The sequence below is a fragment of the Pelodiscus sinensis genome, chromosome 1, assembly GCF_049634645.1.
Source record: "Pelodiscus sinensis isolate JC-2024 chromosome 1, ASM4963464v1, whole genome shotgun sequence".
Classification (NCBI taxonomy): domain Eukaryota; kingdom Metazoa; phylum Chordata; order Testudines; family Trionychidae; genus Pelodiscus; species Pelodiscus sinensis.
Genome location: NC_134711.1, coordinates 91,542,560 through 91,563,193, shown reverse-complemented (window position 1 = coordinate 91,563,193; position 20,634 = coordinate 91,542,560). Strand labels below are relative to the sequence as shown.

The window sequence follows — 20,634 nt, the reverse complement described above, 5'->3', positions numbered from 1 at the left end:
GAGGAGGAAGAAAGGTCTCCCCTGGCTAGAGCACTGCATACAGACATGGGGCTTTTAACCCCTTTCTCTGGGGCTGACGACACTTGTGACTGGTAACAGAACTGGCTTGATCTCTGGAAGATCTCGCATTGGACGCTGTCAGGGCCAGGACATGGAGCTGGAAAGAGAGTGGGAATTTCTGAAACATTTGCAGCTTGAGTTCTGAACCAAAACCACAAATGAGGTTGCATACGCCAACGACTAGAGTTTGAGGACCCAGCTGTTAACACAGCCAAGGTGACAAACAGCACATCTAACTCCTCTCCACCCCAGGACAGGCATTTTGTGTAGCACAAGGCATCAGGGAAGCATCCCCGTCCCCACATTCAGATCTGATCTTTATGGGAGAGAACCCAGAGAAAGGGAACGAAATGGAGGAAATGTGACTTCCCAGGATGGAAGGCCTGACTACCAACAGGGGAAGATACGACTTAAGGGTGACACGATGGCAGTCTGAGCACCAAGGAGGAATTAACTAAACCGGGAGGTCATGGGAGGCGTTAGGAGAACTATCCAGCTGGGCCCACGTTGGGGCAATAGGCAAGGAACAGTCCATGGACAGTGGCAGAAAGTTCTAGCTCAGCTCGCAGTGGTATAATGGGACCCCCCCTCTCTACACAGTTGGGTCCCTACCTGCAGGATAACCCGTGGAGACTGAGAATGGTACCACAGGGGGATCCCAAACAGACTCAGCAGTGCTGTCTTGGTCTCGTAGGTTTCCGAGCACCGGGTGCTAATAACACTGGCCCCTGGGATTGAAAGGAAAACAAAAGACGGTGAGACCATAGCACCCTCCCCAGGTGACAGAAGTTATGCTCTCTCTGTGTATCTAAGGCCACGTCTTCACTTCCCGAAGATGGATGCTGCAGCCATCAATCTTCCGGAGTTCAATTAACCGAACATTGAGGACACCCCTGTTGGTGCCGGTACTTCTCGATTCATGGAGACAGTGCAGAAGATCGAATGAAGGTACATTGACCCCAGCCATGCAATTAACGTAGCTGGAATTGTGTATCTTAATTCACCCTTTCATGTAAGTATAGACAAGGCCTAACTATGGTCTCACATTGGGCAGGCAGAGGTATCAAACAAAGCTAATCTACAGGGCAGGGAGGAGCTATTCCAGCTCAGCTCCCCCTCTAAAACCACATGCTATGCCATACGTGAAATCTCTTCTAGTGAGGCTGGGCTAGCCAACTGAGCCTCACTGTAATGCTCTGCATGCATGAGACAGCCCAATATCCTCCCTCTTCACATGCCCAGGCTACATGCTAAGCTGTTGGAAGTCTCCTAGCAAGTCCTGTCTCCGATTAACACAGTGAGTGAGTCTTCAGTCTGACACTCCCTTTCTGTCCTTGGGGGCCACGATTCACCTACCCCCTGATTCAAGGGCATAATCCACCATTCCAATGCGATCCTCGCTGTAGCGCTGCAGGGCTCGGTTCACAATGACGTGCACTTGCTGCAACAAGAGGGAAAAGGACACACCAGAACTGAATGCAAAGGCTGGAGACACACACATCACACACAATCCTGACTCGCCTCCATGTGCACGTCTGTACATGCAGCCTCTGATATACCAAACATGCAGCCTATCACACGCAAACCTCTGCCACATACATTTAGCACACGCGTCTGCACATGCATTTTATACAGCCACACCACACATGCAATCACAGGCTTCTGAATTGTTACAGCCACAGATCAAAAATTAGGGATGTGAATAGATAACTGGCAAGCCTCACCTGTAACAGAGCAGCTCCCCACTCACCATGGGCAGGGGGCTACTCCAGCCCAGTGGGGCCCGCTGTGGGCAGGGGGCACTCTAGCCCAGCCTGAGCAGCCCGTTGTTGTTGTCAGGGCCAATGCAGCCTGTCTGTGGTAGGGCCACTCCAGCCCAGCTGGGCTGAAAGAGCCCCTCCCCCCACCTGGACCACTCTTTTAATTGGTTAACTGGTCAAACATTATGTTTAACTGGTAATTTAATCAATTTAATCTAATCAATTAAATAGGATTTTACATCCCTAAAATGAGAGGCAGCATCCAATCTGGAGCCAGCCTTGCCTTGTTACGACTGGAGAATTGTGACAGTGTAGCAAGCTCATCCCTTTCAGACAGATGTCTTTTGGGGAGACCTTGACAGGTCATCCAGAGTGGCAGGGTACCCAGTAACCAGCACATTACCAGCATAGCCATTGTGGTGATCACCACCATAAGCTGGGAACTGGGTAGTCACCGTCACACTGCTGCGCTTCCTTTCACCTGATCCTGAAAGATGTGCAGACCAGATCCCTCTCCCCAACCCCCTCCCCCAAAAAGATTCTAAGTGAGACCCCTCCCATCAACCATAGCTGGGTCGTGGGCACCTCCAAAGATTTGACCCAAGAGTTCCCACAAGCCTCCTCAGCATTTTGGTTTCCATCCCTACCATATTCCTTCCACCTCTTTCTGAAGCTGTCTAAATGAGCCAGCCAGCACACATCTGACCTTGCAATTCTTTGCAAGTTGACTAGCTGGAAAAAATTCCTAGGCTACCCGATCTCTGCCAAGAGATTAGCTGCCTCCAGACAGACAGACAAGAGGGAACTAAAAGCTACCTAGCCAAAAATGTGGCAGAGCTAGGGATGGCTAAATGAGTCCTGTGCTGCGCAAGTTCTCTTTCACCAACTGGTCTGAAAGCACAAGAGGTAACAGTGGCTTCATTCTCCTATCCGCTCCTTTTATGTGCACCTGTCCTAGGAAACAGCCTAGAACTTTAAAACAACACAACCTGAGAGCTACCACCTAAAACTGAATCACTTTTTCTCCCAAAAGAGCCATATGAAACTAATTTAAAAAGACATTTCAAACCAGGGCTTTTCCCTTTAAACACTTTAAACTCTTATACCTTATTTGTTAGTAATTCTTCGTATTGCACTAATACTTCTTGATCCCAAATGAGCCTGGACCCTTCCCTTCGTTATGCTAGGTGCTATCCAAATAACAAGGCAGTGCCAGCCCCCAAAACTTTTTTTACAGCATAAATAGATAAGACAGAGAAAGGGAGCATCATCTGGGCATCAGCAAGGGGGAACGGATGCAGAGAAACAAAGAGATTTGTCCAAGGTTACAAGGGGATCTGGGAGCAGACCGAGTCCAGATCTCGTGAGTCCCAATCCACTGCCGAGCCACAAGCTCATCCTTCCCTCTATATAATGATATTAGTGTTGTGAGTCTGAATGGCTCCTGTAGCTCAGCAATTCAGAAGGACCCAGGCTGTAAGTGACTTGACTCCTCACTCTGCCTCCTCCTTTTCTTCATGAGGATTTAATCACATGTTTAAAAGGGCTGGTTATGATTTGCACACAACCAAACCAAGTCCCTGGCAACCCCAGCCCAATTTACTGTCAGGGTTCTGGGAGAAAGAAAAAACAAACAGGGTAACAGAAAATGGAAGAAATCCTAAATCCCTGATGCTCCCAGCTGTCAGTGCTTCAGCACAACCACAGTATCACACGCAACAGCGAGCACACACATGGAGCCGGGGCCTGCCACATACACTCCCTGCCACACTCCATGTAGGCACACATGTAAGGGCTTCAGGGCTGGCCCTGTCACACAGGCGAATGCGGCTCTGACACTTGAGTGTGCCATGCCACAACCCCCAAGCCAAGTAAGTTACTCAGTGGATGTGGCTGAGCAGGCATGGCCTCACCTCTTCAGTCACACCTGTGACTCCCTCCTGCTGCAGCGCTACCCCAATGCTGGCCTTGGCATCCCGTGCAGACAGCCTCTGGCCTTCCGAGACACTGGCCAGGATTCTGTGCTCCAGCTCCCGGAGCTTGTCCTGTAGCTCCTCACGGGGGAGAACCAGACTGCCCGCTCCATCCTCCCTGGGCTGCAGCAGGAACCGACTGATCCACCGAGGGAACTGTGCCTCCACCTGAAACAGCCAAGGGAAAGCGCTCAGGCCAGGAGAGGGAGTCTGCACAGCAGAGCATGGCAAATGGAGAGCATGTGGGCAGAGCAAGGCAGCACAAGGGCCCTGGCAGTCTGGCCTTCAGCCCCCTACGTGTGGGGAAACCTCCATCCTTAGAGGATACCTAATGCACACAAACCACCCCTGAGGGTGCCCAGGTTGTGGCAGAAGAAAGGTCACCCTCCTGGAAGCGTCCAGCTTGTGAAGGGAGATGGGGCATCATGTACCCAGAGGTGCCTAGCACATGGTGGGACCACACAGTCTGCATCACCCAGACTTTGCCACATCACCGTTTGGAAGACTGTTCTCTGCTCTGTAAGCTGGGTGCTTGTACAGCTACTCAGGAGATTCAAATGTCACCCAGCTGATTAGCAGAGCACCCACTGGTGGTGCATATTCACACATGCCTCGGTGCACAAAGAAAATTTTATTCTGCACATAGATGGAAAAGCTTAGAGGAAACATTGGCAGGGAATGGGTCAAATGAGACTTCTGTTAAGGGGACAGGGTCAGGGTCTGAGACTCACGTCCTGTCGCACTCCCTTGATTTGTCCTGGCAGTGACTCTATGTGCTTCACCAACGCCTGCTGGTCAGACGCCAGGAGCGTGAGCTCCTTCTTCAGGCCAGCTAGCTGTGTCTCCAGTCTGCCCATCTCCTGCTGGAAACTCCCCTGCAGACCCTCTTGGGTCGAGCTACAGAAGGAGGGAGGGAGGGAGGCGAATAAACAGAAAGCAGCGTAGGTGTCATGGAGGCAGCGAGCTACCCAATGGCGCCTCCCAGTCATGGTCCTGGAGGATTAGCTTGAGATGTGGAGTGCACTGATGAAGCCAGACAGAACGCTGCAGCAGTAAATACCAACGTGTATTTTCCTGTCAGACGTACACCCCATCCCACCCCAGGGCACAGAGTAACCTGCCAGCAAGAGACGAGGTTGGTCACATCATCTCTTAGCCAACATCCCCTCTCCTGTTGTCACCCCTCCCACAAACCAATGGAAGATTGCCACTGCGGGGAGAACATTCTCCAGGGCTCTGAGCAACTGAATTTAACATCCCCAGCAATGAGAACATCTGCTGATTCCCTTGGGAGTCTCAGCGGGGTAGCCATGTTAGTCTGTAGTTAAAAAAAGTTAAACGACGAATGGTCCTGGAGCGCCTTGGAGACTAAACAAAAAATGTAGATGATATCACGAGCTTTTGTGGGCACAGCCCACTTCTTCAGATGACTGGAGCAAGGGGTCCAGAGGTAGTTAATCTAAATGTAACATCCTTAATTGAAAAGTTGATGGGATTTCCATTGACTATCCGATTAGTCAATAAGGCTGCCTCTGCCTTTGAACTCCCTGCCAGTCTCTTGCTACAGTTCAAAAGTGGAAGCCCTGCAGGGAGTGCGGGGCCCCGCATGGTGCCTGAGCCTTTGAAATGTACAAAAGCCCCAGTGGGGCTCCTGTACATTTCAAAAGAGGAAGCCCCACAGGGAGCGTGGGGCTAGCTGGGACTCGCCCACTGACCCCACACTCTCTGCGGCACAGTCCCCCGGCAGGGCTCTTGTACATTTCAAAAGCAGAATCGCAGCAGAAGCGGTACAAGCAAAGACGGCTTCAGTCCCCGTTTGCACCATTTCCCGCTGTGCCTCTACTTCCCCTGCCCCCCACAGAGACGGTGCTGGGGGGAACCAGTTTTAAAGCTGGCTCCCCCAGCACCAGGTCCTGCTCCCCCCTTGATGCCTCTCTCTGATAGAAGCAGCAGGGGGAGGAAAGCGACTAGTTGCATCACTAGTCAACTATCTGATAAGCTTATGCTTATCAGAGAATCACCTAATCACATCCCTATCCAGAGGCATAAATATATAGCAGAGAAAGAGGAGAAATGCAGAGGAAAAGGGGAAAAATAACTTGTCAATTCAAGTGTTGGTGCTAAACAGGCTGTAAGTGCCTGGTAGTTTGGGGGACAGGTCAATCCTCACCTACAGACAACCCCCTAACCTGAAAAATTCTTTCTAGCAACTGTGCATCACACCTCAATCATACTCATCCAGGAGCCCACCCCTGCAATAAACTCCAGTGCCAACTCTGTCCACACATCTACACAAGCAACATCATCACAGGACCTAACCTTATCAGAGGTTCATACAATTACACATCCACTAATGTGATTTATGCCATCAAGTGCCAGCAATACCCCCCTCTGCCACGGATACTGGCCAAATTGGACAGCATCTACGACAAAAGATTAATGAACACAACTCAGAAATTTGAAATAACACACAGAAACCTGTTGGGGAACATTTTAACTTGCCCGGGCACTCACTAATGGGTCGAAAAGTAAATATCCTCTTACAAAGCACTTAAAAAAACCAGCCAGAGAGAGAAACTGCGGAACTTGCCTTCATATGCAAATTTGACACATTTAACCAAGGACTGAACAAAGACATGAACTAGATGGGCAAATGACATCAAAAGCTAAGTACCAGGCACTTACAGCCCACTTTATTAGCCTCATTTAGCACAGACACATTAATTGACAGGTTCCCTCCCCCCATCTCTCCTCTTTTTGCTATTTGGTTGTACCTCTGGACCCCTTCAACTCCATTAATCTGAAGAAGTGGGCTGTGCCCATGAAAGCTCATGATACCATCTACATGTTTTGTTAGTCTCTAAAGTGCTGCAGGACTATTCGTTAAGTTTTTTCCCTTGGGGGGTTACACCAAGGCCTAATAGCCCTCACTCCCAGGAGATGGTTTCAATCTCCAGTCACAGGTCTCCTTGCTCAGTTCCACTCCCTTGCTTTTAGGCATATATCCCCAGGAACATCCAAAATTTCCTCCCCAGTGTGAGCACCCTTCCCATCCTTGTGGGTTATCATGTTGTCCTGAGGGTACGTCTAGACTACATGCCTCTGTCGCCAGAGGCATGTAGATTAGGCTACCAGACATAGGAATTTACATGGCTGCCTGGGATGAGGTTTACTTGGGTGGTCGACAAATACCTTTGACGTCGACACCTGCACGTCCAGACTATCGCGCTGAGCCGACAAACAGCTGATCAGCTGTTTGTGGGCTCAGCGCGGCAGCCATGTAAATTTAAATGAAGCGGCGATTATTTAAATCGCCGCTTCATTTTCCTATGTCTGGTAGCCTAATCTACATGCCTCTGGCGACAGAGGCATGTAGTCTAGACGTACCCTTAGTCTGAGGATATGTCCTTCTCTATTCTCATCTGCCCTCAGTCAATCCAGCCCCCAGGTTATTTTTGCTGCTCTTCTCTCAACTCCAATGTATTGATATCTTCCTGGGGTTGCGGTGCCAGGCCAGAGCACAGCATACTAGGTACCATCTGGGCAGAGTCCCAGGCTACCTGCTCCAGGAGGCACCACCTTTGCATACACAGCCAAAGATCACACTGGCTCTCTCAGCCTCCATCTCAAACCTACAAGAGCAGAGTCCTCCTGCCACCTCCCTTTCACAGTATCATTGCAGTCAGTTTTGCTCTCTCCCACCGACTAGCCATGTGCTGGATCCTTTCCCCTCCCCATATGATCTAGCTTGTCACTAAGTCCCATCTCATTTTGGCTCCTGCCGGCTTTTGTTGTTATTTTCCAGGCTGCATCAGAATCTGAAACCCCTCCCAGTTTGGTCTCTTAGACCTGCCATGAGCCCCAGGTCCCAGAGCAGGCTTAACGGGGATTCCTGTAGGATCCCAACAGACACCCCCGCTGCCTGTTCTCAGCCCAAGCAGGTTGAGAACATGTTTAACCGCCCGGCTACATGGAAGAGTTCCCTGGAGAGGGGCTGGGTTACCTTTGCCATTCCGAATTCAGCTGGAGCATCCGGGCCTCCACCTCCTGTGAAAACAGCAGCACAAAGGAACAGACGTGACAGGATGAGAACTGCCACAGGGTTGGGGAAGGGAGGGGACATCATGCAGCAACACAGGAATTGCCAGAGTGGATCAGACCCCAGGTTTACAATAGGGATGTGTTAGGATCCATGGTTAAACTGTTAACAGAGCCCAGGCTCATTGGTTAACAGTCACAGTTACACGTAAGCCCTCCCATCCTGCTGCCTCTGAATCAGAGGCAGCGGGGGGAAGGGGGAGAGCATGCAGGAGCCAGTGCTTGTGGGGAGCTGGGTTTTAAGCAGGCTCCCAGAGAGTTCCCCGCTCCCCTCCCACGCTGCTGGCTAGAGCACTGCCTCCCACGGAGCCACACCTCCCCATGTAACTTTATAACCACTAAAAATGTAACTGGTTACACATTTACAAGAAAACCTGTTTTTTAACATCCCTAGTTTACAAAGGTGCCAACTGCCCTGTGCCCTCATTCAGAAGGAGCATTGCCCACCTGTTCTTGTTGTACTTCACCCTCAGGCCCTGGCCATGCTCATATCTCTGTGCCTCCCCCACCTGCTGCTCTCCACCCCTTTTGCCCTCCCCTCCACATGTGTGGTGGCTAGGGTTGCCACATGTCCAGTTTTTAGCTCTCTGTTAGGGAAACAAATTGAGAAAATAGAAATGAGAAAATAGAAATGTCCAGTATTTTCTAAATAAGATGGAATGTAGATTGTGACGTAATGTCAAGTGCGTCCGGTAGTTTTGCTGAAACCATCTGGCAACCCTAGTGGTGGCAGGGCCTTGTGGGGGAGAAGAGGCTAAGCAAGGGCAGGTCCTTGGGGCAGCAACACAATCAAGGCACTGGAGCCCACAGAAGGTTCATCTGGCCCTGCCTCAGGGCCACCTAGCTTAGTATCCTGTCTGTGGCAATGGTCAGCTCCAGACATTGCCGGGGAAGGTTCAAGAACCCCAGAGTAGGTACGTGTGGGATAATCTGCCCTTCTCGCTAGGTCTCATCCTGGTCTTTAATACTCAGATTGGCCAAAACGCTGATACATGAGGTTAGCATCCCCTACATTTTTTGTTCCTTATTAAAGTAACTCTGGATGTTCTTGTTATGAAAATAAATGGCCAATCTCTGGGAATCTTGTGACGGTCTTGGCTTCAACAACTTCTTGTGGCGGGAGTGTTCCCAAGTCTAGTTACACATGGCATGAAAAAGTATTTTTGAATGTTTTGCATTTGCCACCTTGTAGGCAGGATGTGGTTGCAAGAACATGCAAGTTCTTCAGAACCAAGGCTTCATTGCTTGTGAAAAGTGGTATGAGGCCAGGGCCTGGGTTTTAGGTTCCCAGCAGCAGCACAGAACACTTGCTAATTTAAGGGGAGAGCAAATCTTGCTGCTACGTCATTAGCAGCACTTCCTGCAGCACCTGGGTTTTCCTTGGAGGTCTCCTTATTCAACAACTGATCTAGTCCAACTGCATTTAGCTTATGGGACATCAATGAGCTTGCAGTCCCATAGCTGTAGACACTAAAGTGAAATGTACCTCCTTCCCTAAGCGGTACACCTCTTCTTGGATAGGGGCAAAGTCCCTGGGCTATATCACTCCCAGTTTTTGATATCTGCATAATTTAAAGAGAGAAGCCAGCTTACCTGGGATGCCTGAGTAATCTTCTCCAGGCGCCTGTTTAAATCCTTCTGCAACTGGCCTTGGATGGTATCTAGCTCGCTCTGTGGGGAGACAGGTCAGCACACACCCCACCACATATAACATCACACCCACAATTTATCCTCTCCCCCCACCCCTGCTGCTCACACATCCACCAACCATACCTCAGCTGCTCCAGCACAGAACCCACCCCAGACCATACTCCCTGTACCCAACACCCTCCCATCCCAACCCCACCCCCATAACTTGCCCCCATATTTATGCCACCCTCAAGCACCTAACTTTGATCCCAACCCTACCACTGAACCACCAGCAGCCCTTCCCACCACTCACCCACCTTGACCCCAAGCCCTACGCCAGCCTTATGCTCTCCCCACACCCCAGCAGCAGGGCCGGGGGATGGGAAGGAAGTAGGTGGAGTAGGTCTCCCCAGGAGAAGGCTCCACTTTCCTTACCTGGACATGCAGGGTCAAGTCCTCCCTCAGCGCGGCCTCCCGACGGCTCACCAGCCCCTCCAGGAGTGTCAGGGTGGCCTCATGTGTCAGGCCTCCCCCAGCTGCCGCCCCTCTCTGGAGCGCCAGCTTCTCCAGACGGGATGCCTCAGCCTCTAGGGTCTGGAAGCGTTTCTCCAGAGCTTGAAACCGAGGCAGCATTTGCTGCTCTGCCTTTAACCGCCAGGGCGTCAAAAAGAACAAACACACACGCACTGTGCTAAATGTAGGACTGGCACCTTTGCCCACCTGTCCTTGCAGCTCTGCCAACCCACCAGCAGGGGACAGCTCTGCATGTCACGCATGTCCTTCATTCTCCACCAGGGGGCAGTAGTGTGTGCACATTCTGACAGGGTTGGATTGCTGAGGGGTATGACAGACAGCCCCCTACTCGGGCATTGGAAAACGTCTGTCATGCCCCAGCTGGGGCTACCGGTGTGATGCAGGAACACACATCAATCTCAGATTACAGGGGCTACCCATCTGATTGGCTAGCAAAGAGAGCTGTATGCACACAGGTTGGAAATGAGCCAGCCCCAACCACTAAGACATCTCCCTTGTCCCCCATCTTTCATTTTCAGGATATCAGGAGAGAGCTGTTGTCAGACTAAGTCCCTCAGCCACATCTGCTGGAGATTTTAAGGAACAGGAGGGGCGACTAGAAATGCTGGGGCTCCCCACCCCCCAGATCTCTCTGACACTCACCTGAAAGAATGCAGATGAATCCCTAGCTCCAAGCACCTCCTCTCTCCCAGCAACAGGGGGTGAAAGCTTTGCTGCTCCCCAAGAAAACAGGGCAGGGTAGAGCATCGGGAATCCAAAAGGGTAAAAATACCAAGCACCTGGCATCACAAAAGGGGGCTTGGTTGGTTAAAGTGTGTGGGGAGGGAGAAGTGGCACAAATGCCCACAAGGGTGGAGCATGAGAAATGTCCAGGCAGGCTTCTACCCACAGATGTGACCAGAAAGCAAACAGCAAACCTGTGACTCCACCCCAGGGACCATCAGACAGGCTCCTCTCATTTAGGTACCCCTTATTTTTCATGCACTTTGCAGCAATGACCATCTCCATCACAAGAGACAGCAGAGAGCCCCCTGATGATGCAGTTTATGCTGAAGCCAGGACAAAGTCATGCAATTCAGCTCCTGACCCAGGTGTCCTAGGGCAGTTGTCCCAAACTATGGGGTGTGCCTGGAGGTGTGGCAGAGCCCATGCCAGCCCTCAAGGTGGGCAGGAAGAGAGCACCACCCAGCACTGTTTTGTTGTCAGCTCTGCTCTAGTCCCAGCTCCAGGTCCATTCCTGGGGGTCACAACTAAGGATGTTAAAGACTGGTCGACTAGTCGGTTCCCCCCTCTTTGCTGCCTCTATCAGATAGAGGCAGCAAACCGGGGGCAAGAAGGGGTACTTTAAAGTACCCCAAGGCAGCGTTTCAAAGGGGCAGCCGCCACACAGCTGATCTGCGGCTGCCCCTTTAAAATGCCACCTCTGGCGTTTCAAAGGGGCAGCTGCCAAGGAGCCCGGGGTCAGCTGGGGACTTCCCAGCTGACCCCGGGTTCTGGGGAAATGCCACGTAGAACCCGGGGTCAGCTGGGAACTCCCAGCTGACGCTGGATTCTCAGAGGCATTTCCCCAGAACCCGGGGTCACTCCCCAGCTGACCCCGGGTTCCGCTGCTGTGCGGAGCCCAAGATCAGCTGGGGAGTCCCTCCCTGACCCTGGGCTCCATGGCTTTGAAATGCAATAGAGCCCCCAATGGGGACTCTTGTACATTTCAAAGCAGGTACAGTGTGCAGCCCAGAGTCAGAGGGACTTCCCCAAGTTCCACATTCCTCCTTTGAAATGTACAAGAGCCCCAGCAGGGACTTTGTACATTTCAAAGGAGGAATGTGGAAATTCCATGACTACTTGACTAGTTAATTAATTGCAATTTAAACATCCTTAGTCACAACATAAAGTTTGGGACTGCTAAAATAGGGTGTAACCCACCAAGATGTGCTGAAACATAAGTAAGTCAAAATATCTACCTTCTAAAATATATTTGACAATAGCCAAGCGAAACCTGGCAAGATATGAGTGAAGTAAAATGAGGCCACTCAGAGACAAATTAGAGAAGTTACACCAGTGGTTTTCAACTTTTTTTCCATTTGCTGACCCCTTAAAAAACTGGAGAGGCTAACCCCTTTGGAATTCTTACACATAGTGGCTTTCCACATGTACTCCACAAACTGAGTTAGGACATAGCTCCCCATCATGCTGTAAATGTGTTTTAGTCCTGTGTTTTTTTTAATCCAAAAAACTGTTGATAATTTTGGGGGGAGGGGGAAATGCTATCTATATGAATAGTCACTGATATGGCATTTATGCAGATATAAATTAAAGGTCGGTCTAATATTAAATAGCCAGAGAGGAAGCAGAAGGTATTTTAATTTAGTGGTGGAAATACAGCTATGGTAAAAGGCAGGCTTAGTGCTAATTAACTATGAAGTGTTGTTACAGGAGATACTAAAATTAGCATGCTAGCCTTTTTACATAGATACACTTATCTACCATCCAGGTACTGAGAAAGGATTACACCCATTCCTTTCATCCAGGGATTGACCACCCTGGGGGCATTATTTCATCTTAGAACATGAGCATAAATGCAGAGTATGCTCATGCTGTACTGTCCGTTTACTTTAACTAACCATTTGATATTCAATAAAAGTCTTTAATTTTAATCACTCACTGTGTCATTCACAGTTCTTGACAAAATGAAATTATCTCTAAGCACCCTGGAGGCTCAAATGTTAAAATAATTCAGTTTTGCTTTATTTCTTATCTTTAAGCTTCAAGTTGGGAACACACAAAGCCAACAGCTACAAGGGGAGGCTGAATGGGAGGGTTGGGTTTCACTTATTCCGGAGAGAAGAGAGGTCCTTTGGAGCTGGATTCCCTCACATCAGAGGATTGGGATTCAGGATGCGAGGTCAGAATATCTCACAGTGTTTACCGAACACTGCTCCGTCAAAACTCTCAACATCCTCACCCTGTGTGAAAGTGTTCCTTGCCCACTTGAACCTGCCTTGGGGAGCAAGCCTTTGGGTACACACGCACGTACAGCACAGAGGGAGGTGGGCTCTCCTATGACCATCTCATTGCCACAGAACTCAGGATGTCTTCCTGAGCCTAGAGCTACCCTGTCCAGAGCAGAAGTGGGGGTAGGGAACAGGGAGAACAGCTTTGGAGCCTGGAATGACTCACCATAAGCAATAGAAGCCAGCAGCAGTAGCAGCAACAGGCACAGAAGGAGTTTCTTCAGAGCCCAATAGCGCCTAGACAGCAGAGGGGATGAGGAAGAGTCATTAGTTCAGCTACCCATGCATGCCCTTTCGCCCAGGGAGTTTCTGCCTCCACCTGGACAGTGCAAGGCAGTGAAGAAGTGGAAGTTCTCGAAGCAAGTTACATCCTGAATCTCAACCCAAACAGACCATCTTGGGTCCATGCTCAGTTTTGGCCACAAGAAAAACCTAACCCTTGTCCTCACAGCTTTACCAGGGTCCTTCACACATAGATCTCACTGGGTTCCTCCCCTGTGGGGACTTTGTACCCCTCCCTCCACACCTTCCATCTGTCCAGATCCAGGTTCAAATCCACCCCAACCCGCTTCCCTCCATCTCTTGTTCCAATCCACACTGACCTCGTTAAGACAAAGACATCCAGAAGAGAGGCGGCGGTGGTGAGGCGGTACCATGCAGTTCCGATCCACCAATACAACAGTCCAAACATCCGGCCTGCAAAGAGCCACACATGGCATCAGAACATTCAGATGTCTCTTTCACACACTCCTCACACTGTGGCTAGCACGCTTGTTTCTATTCTCCGGAGTTCCTGCCCTCTCCCTGATCTTTCGAAAAGCTACTGACCCATTGTTGTTGTAGTCCTGTTAGGAGCGCAAGATAATGGACCAGGACCTCATTGTGCTTATATGCTGTCAAACCTACTGAAAAATGCCCATCTTTCCTTAAAAGCACTTCTTTCCTGAGGCATTCATTCCCTGAAGAAAGAAGTCCATTATACTGAATGAGATCAGCTCTGCTAGGAGTTCTGAGCATCCCTGCTCACCTAATGCATTAGCTATCCCAGCAGTACCATCTAATTTAGAGTGTCCTGCACCAAGTGTCCTGGGCTGTGATTCTTTGGAGCAGGGATCATCTGTTAGTAATGTGTTTGTACAACATAACAAGCCCAGATCCATGGCTTAGGTCTCTAGGCACAACCACAATACAAATAAATAGTATTTATTGGACTCTGGGCTGTACCCCAATGGAAATAAATGTCATTATAATGATCTTTGAGGTATGTAGAGGTGTTCTCTAGCTAGGGTTTGGATGGACCAAGCACACTAATGATGCTAAAGAAATTATAAACAAGTCTAATCCAACTCAAAAACAGACACACACACACCACACAGCAGCCTTGCTCTCAGCAATGTGGCTATGCCAACCCTGGGACCAGTGACAAAGCCCACATTCCTGCCCCAGTCGCAGGTCCCCCACATTCACACACCTCTCTCTATTAATTTTCACAGTCCTTTAATGGACATGCTTCTTACATCCATGGTTTTTTGTTTTTTTTTTAAACAGCATATGAGAAAATCCCCTCCTGATGAGTGACCAAGGCATGTGTGTGCACATGCAGGGTGGCGGGTGTCAGTGTGCATGAGAGAACGCTGCCTATAGAGAACACTGACAGCTCCATGCTTACCTGGAGAAGTGACCACCAGCCAGAGAAAAGAGCCTGCGCGTGAGACAGCATTCCTGAACCCTGAACGAGTGCTGTTCTGGTCCAAGGAAGAGCGGCCTGGAGTAAAGGAAGGAAGGAAGGGAGAGGCTGTGAGTCACAAAAGTGAGATCATGTCTTCACTCACTGGCTTTGGAACGGCAGGTGGGATTTCAGGCATCCAGTGAGGAAGGCCTGAAGCCTTACTGAGTGAATGGTAAATATTCTTCCCCCAGCTACGGAGCCAGGCCTGAGGGAAGGGTAGAACTCTACTCCCCTCTCTCCACAGCCACAGAACCAGGCCTGAGATGAGCCTGGAGTGACGATCACCTGCCCTGATTACGAGATTATACACACCCCATGCAATGGAGCCAGGACCTGAGTCCGTCTCTGACGGGAGGTCCCAAACCCCCCACAACCTCGTGACTCATGCTCCTGGTGTCAAAGCAATCCCTACCAGCATAGTCATCCTCAGAAGAGTAGCCAGATGAAGAGGCATAGGTATCATAAGTCTTGCTCTCTGCCAGCCCATTGATTTTACTGGAGTCTGTACCTCCTGTGCCTCTTCTCCTCCTCGTGGAGAGTTCCCCACCTGTCCAGGAAACACACAGTCCCCTTGAGAAACCAGCCAACAGCCTCCCATGTGCCTCCTGCCCAGGCACACAGAGGGATCAGTGGAGGGGACAGAATTCTGTAAGGTAGCAGGATTCACTGCTGGTGATTCAGGGTACGGACAGAGCCATCTTTAGTCACACACAGACTGTGTAGCTGCATAGGTTCACCCGGTGCCCCAAATTTAGTGGTGTCCTAAGGAGGGATGGATGTGACTAGTTGACTATCCGTAAGCATATGCTTATTGTATAGTCAACTAGTGACTCGACTAGTCACCTTCTCCCCACTTTGCTGCCTCTATCAGAGACAGGCAGAAAAGAGGGGGGGGAGCTTAAAAGCCAATTCCCCCAATTCCCACCAGCAATGTCTCCATGGGGGGGGAAAGGGAACAGAGTTGCAGCAGGGAACTGGCAGTGTTTCCACCTTTTAAATGTAGCAAAAGTCGGTCTTTTGCTACATTTCAAAAGCAGAAGTGCAGCAGGAACATAGAGCGAGCTGGGGACTCAAGCAGTCCCCCACTGCCCCTGTGCTCCCTGATTTTGAAATGTACAAGAGGCCCTTGTTCCACACTGGCCCTGTGCTCCCTGCCACACTTCTGCCTTTGAAATGTAACAAGAGCCTGCAGGGCTCTTGCAACATTTCAAAGATGAAGACACCCATATCGACTAATCGAATAGTCAATGTAAATTGCATCGACTATTCAATTAGTTGATTAATCTAAATTTAACATCCTTAGTCCTAGGCAGCTGCATATGTGAGACCTGGAGCATGGGACCAGTGGCAGCTGGGAACCCACATAAAATATGGGGGTGCTGCAGCATTCTCCAGTTCCTGAGCTTATGCTTTCTTGCACTTCCCCCAGCAGCCCCAAGTGCAGCCCCTATCCCGTGGAGTGGCCGTTCCTCTGTTTCCTCCCCCCACTCACCTCGTCATAGGGCACCATAAACCACAAAGATGGCCCTGGGTGTGGATGTGCCCAATTACCCTCCCAGCACTAGTGGGACCTACCTCTATGAACTTACTGGGGTTTTCAGCAACCCCAGTACCTCCTACCCTGACAACTGAACTGGATTGATCCTGGTGCCCTCTCACGACTGACTGAGTAGAGCAACAGTCTTCCCCTGTGGGGCTGCTCCTTCACTCAGGGCTGCTCCGTGGCCGGGGGAAGGGATGTTTATGGAGTGTGCATGGCTTTCTGACCACTGACTCAAGTCAGCAACCTGCACAGCCCAGGGTAAAGAAGCTCAGAAGACTCAATTCCCTGTTCATGCACCCCTGCTTCCAGCAAAGAGGGCACCTGCTAAGGCAGGTCTGGAGTTCCACTGGCGAAGCAGTTTGGAGACCAAGCCCAAGATTCAGGTAATTTATTCTTCTTCCACATCCAAGAGGGTGGAGAGGCAGAGACGCTGCAAGGAGAGGAGATGGGGTCTCACTGCTGACAGGACAGGATATAGCTGCCACCGACGGGAGACATTACTCACCCCAGTAGGAGTCACTGTCCAGTGGGTCATCAAAGGCTGCGGTGCTCCCAGCTGCAAGACCCCGGCCACTACCCAGGTACGATTCACTGATCACAGACTCGCTGTAGTAGGAGGTCTGGGTGGCAGGGTTAGGTCCCAGATGGGAGGCTGGAGAGAGGCGCTTCATGCTGCTTGATTTCCTCCGTAGGGTCCTGCCCGAAGCAAGGAAACGAGCAAGAGATCAAATGCTGCAGGCAAGCGTGCAGGGTGACGTGGGGGAAGCGGGGAGGGGCAAGCCAGAGCCAACCAGCCTTCTGCTCAGGTTTTACATGGCCCAGGGCCCTGCCTGCTCTCCTCTCTCTCATACTACTGCTAAAGTCATTGGAGTGAAACACTGCTGCCACCTATCCTTGCAAAATAAGAGTCTGGTTGAGGGCAGTCCCCTGCCCCCTCCCTACAAACACACACCAGGCCTATCACAGGCACTTCCCTGCCACCATTTAGAGAACACCCTGCCTGCTACCCCCATTTCTCCTTCCGGTCTGCTTCCTCTCTAGCTACTGTGGTTTTCCTGGAAGGTGTCTGTGACAAGGAGAGGTTGCAGGGTTGGGGAGGATGCTCTGACGACAACCCATAACCCATACGGCGGGGGCCTCCCAACGCAGGCTTGACAACTTCACTGTTGGTGTTATCGGCACTGGTGATGTGAACAGGTGGCTCCTACGCCCCAGTCTGTAATTAGTGCAGCCCTTTCCTCCCCCCCCCCCCCACCGGTGATACAAGAGTAAGGGCAGTGGCCAGGAAATGCATAAGCAGCAGAAGCGCTGTGCTCCTACAGGGGTGGAATAAGGTGAAAGATGATTGGGTAACCCCCCCGGTGTGCTCCACAGAGTCAGCTGCACGAGTGTGCAACACGGAAATCCGGCTGGTGAAACCAGGAAAGTAGCAGTAGCTTTTCGCTGATGCTTCTTTCACCACGAGTGGATGCAGTGCCGTGGGTGGAGCCGAACTTCCCTGACCAGTCAAGGAAAAGTGCAGAGACCCTCACCTCCTACAGAATGGGGTAAGGAGCTCTGGACAGACTCCCAATGACCCCTGACCTGGCTTGGGGTCCAGGAGAGAAAATTCATGCCATGGTGGGCTCTGGCCAAATCTCGCAGCCCCACTGCAGATACCGGTGTGGTATACAGGTTCCCCCCGACCCCGACCCTAGTTACCTGTTAGGACTGTCCCTAAAGGAGGACTCCTGACCACCCAGTAGCAAACTGCCACCACTGCTGCTGCCATCATCATCACCCTGGTAATAGCGGGTGGCCCCTAGGCGCTGGCTGCGTCTGGACATGACGGAAGAGATTCAGTCACCCCTCACCAAGGCACCTGGGAGAGCAACAGAAAAAGAAGGAGGAGCATGAGAACTTGGAGGTAACAGGCTGCTGAGCAGGGACTAGACTCAGGAACGTGCACACTGTTATGTGGGAGAGGGAGGGATGGCCGGCAGTGGGGCTGAGAAGGGGAAGGGCCCTAGGAGATGCTCAGAATGCAGAGATGCAATTCCTACTCACCCACCTCACTCCCTGAGATGTCACTGGAATTTGGGCAACACAATCCCTGAGCCCCCAAGAGCCATGGGAACAGGCAATGCCTGAAAGGCAGCACCTCAGAGCAGACTGGGTTGATGGTGGAATAGAGTGAGTGTTGCAGCAGGATTATTACATTGGCTTTCCCCCCTGCAGACGTGGCTTCAAATTCAGCCTCATGCCAAGCGTGAGGAGAGTTCAGTGGATCTTAGCCAGACACTTCTCCCCAGCACCCAACAGTTCACCATGACTGAGCAGTCTCTGCTCAGCCAAAGCCAAGATAACTTAGCAAGGAAAGCCATAGGTCAGGACCAAGATCCACTAGCAGAGTTAGGGGGCCAGGTGGGCATCAGTATTGTAACTCAGACCAGTAACTGGCCCAGTGCGGCACCTGCAGCTATGGCCTTCCCCATACCCTCCATTGCCAGTGCCCCAGGCTGCCACAACAAATGAGCTCAGTTTCTACACAAACTAGCAGGCAGACACCAGCCTATTTCTTCCAGCATGACACGAGCCAAATAACTTGGCTCTCCCTGGAACTAGAGGTCTCGTGGACATACAAAAAGAACACATGTCCTGCAAAAAGAAGCCCACTTCAGCAAAGCTCCATGCATGGAAGTGCCTGCCTGGCATCTGTCTCTATATAGCTGCCTTCCCACAGCACACCGGCCAAAACGTGACACAGCCATAGACTCAGATACTTGGCCCAAATCCACCACAACGTTCCACCCTTTTCAGGGCTGCACATTTTCCCCTTGAATTTCTTCCCTCTAAGAACCCACCCCCAAGGGCACAAGTCCTTCACATTACCCACTGGCTTGCTTGGGGAGACTGAGAGGAAAGCTGGGTTAAACTGAACAAAGTACGGTAACAACTTTCATTCCCACCTTGTGACCTGGCAAAATGCCACAAGATGCTTCCATATCAGGCTCCTTCCCGCCCCCGCCCTGGCAACTCCTACTCTAGGGACCCATCCTGCCCAGACTCTTTCCAGGCCTTGCCAGAGCTCAAACATTTCTGTGCCGGCCGCCTCCTGCCCTCACTTCACAGCCTGCCCCAGCCTGCTCCTTTCCAGATACATGGGGACAGAGAACTTATCACCCCTCCAGCAGCAGTAGCACAGGGTGCATTGGCAGCCACACTCAGCGCTGGGCTAACGCCAGGGATGCCTGCTGACTTACCCGCGTGGGACAGATACACTGGGCCCCTTGTCAAAGCGAACACTTGGCAGAAACGGCCCTTGCTTAACTCCTGCTTCCTGGGTGCGCAGCCAGCACCAGCGCAGGGAGACGGAGCCGGACTCTGCTCCGGCGGGGGCAGGAGCTGCAGCCTCCCCAGCTGGGCGCCAGATGCAGCCCCGCTCGGGCTGGCTGTGGGGAGCAGAGCGCGTCTCAGCGCTGGGACTTGCAAACAGGGAAGAGTAAATAGGGAACCCCCGGCTGCTGTTTCCTCTCAGTGTCTCCCCCAGTCCCCGCGCCCCGGGACATCCCCTCCGGCCGCCCCCCCTCCAGCGCTGCGCTCCCCGGCTGGCAAGGTACCATGCCCCGATGCCCGGCCTCCCGCTGGGGCGCGGGGGGCAGTGTCACCTGGCTGCGGCGCCCTCCAGGCCGTCGCTCCTTCCTCCGCCTTTTGTGTCTCAAGCGGGGCGGCGCCGAGCCCCGCTCAGCTCCGGGCTCGCGTCCCCTCGGCTCCCCGCCCAGCAGGGGCGCAGCAGCAGCAGCAGCAGCAGCAGCGGCGGGCGCGCGGGGAGCGGCTGCCTCGGCTCTCAGCGCGCGACACGGCCTGGCCCGGGCGCTGTCACAGCCACGCGCTGTAGCCGCCGGGCTGGGGCTGCCACTCACCCGCCGCCCGCCGCCCCCATTGGGTGGTTCGAACACAAAGGCCCCGGCTGGGTCCCGCCTTCTCGCCGCCTGGCTCCATTGGCCCGGGTGGCGGGAAGCCCCAGCGCTCGGCCCGGGGGGGGCATTAGCCTGCGAGCTCCGTGCAAGCAGGGGGCGCGGCGCGGCACAGCTCGCAGGGGAAAAGCCCAGCGCCAGGGGCGGGCGGGCTAGGCGACCGCTAATCGGCCCCCGGAACTCTGGGAAGGCCGCGGCACCCTGGCTTGAATCCAAATGACCGTGACTCCGAATCAAAAGATTTCCTGCCGTAGCCAGGGACCAGCTGTCCCCCATCCCGGCCTGACAGTGGCTTCTTGGTTTTCCTGTGCAGGCTGCACTGGAACGCAGAGACTGTAACC

At 52.0% G+C, this 20,634-nt stretch overlaps 1 protein-coding gene and 1 long non-coding RNA gene across 3 annotated transcripts in view; one reads left to right on the top strand and one right to left on the bottom strand.

Annotated features, from left to right (window-relative positions):
- The window catches only part of SUN2 (Sad1 and UNC84 domain containing 2), a 29,880-nt gene extending 9,545 nt beyond the window's left edge, over positions 1-20,335 (bottom strand). The window contains exons 1-15 of one of the 2 annotated variants that reach the window (XM_075936733.1): positions 19,985-20,335; positions 18,039-18,198; positions 16,843-17,033; positions 15,207-15,341; positions 14,735-14,830; positions 13,668-13,761; positions 13,232-13,302; positions 10,697-10,833; positions 9,956-10,165; positions 9,485-9,562; positions 7,797-7,840; positions 4,525-4,690; positions 3,734-3,961; positions 1,417-1,501; positions 673-788 (exon numbers count right to left, since the gene is read on the bottom strand). In XM_075936733.1, coding sequence (XP_075792848.1) covers positions 673-788; positions 1,417-1,501; positions 3,734-3,961; positions 4,525-4,690; positions 7,797-7,840; positions 9,485-9,562; positions 9,956-10,165; positions 10,697-10,833; positions 13,232-13,302; positions 13,668-13,761; positions 14,735-14,830; positions 15,207-15,341; positions 16,843-17,033; positions 18,039-18,163 — 1,776 coding nt within the window. In that variant the 5' untranslated portion in view covers positions 18,164-18,198; positions 19,985-20,335. Of the gene's footprint in view, positions 1-672; positions 789-1,416; positions 1,502-3,733; positions 3,962-4,524; positions 4,691-7,796; positions 7,841-9,484; positions 9,563-9,955; positions 10,166-10,696; positions 10,834-13,231; positions 13,303-13,667; positions 13,762-14,734; positions 14,831-15,206; positions 15,342-16,842; positions 17,034-18,038; positions 18,199-19,579; positions 19,781-19,984 lie in introns of those variants that run through there. The other variant, XM_075936741.1, reaches the window with a different exon arrangement.
- The window catches only part of LOC112545115 (uncharacterized), a 33,576-nt gene continuing 30,554 nt past the window's right edge, over positions 17,613-20,634 (top strand). Inside the window, exon 1 of the long non-coding RNA XR_003088540.2 lies at positions 17,613-17,884. This is a non-coding gene — a long non-coding RNA (uncharacterized LOC112545115). The remainder of the gene's footprint in view (positions 17,885-20,634) is intronic.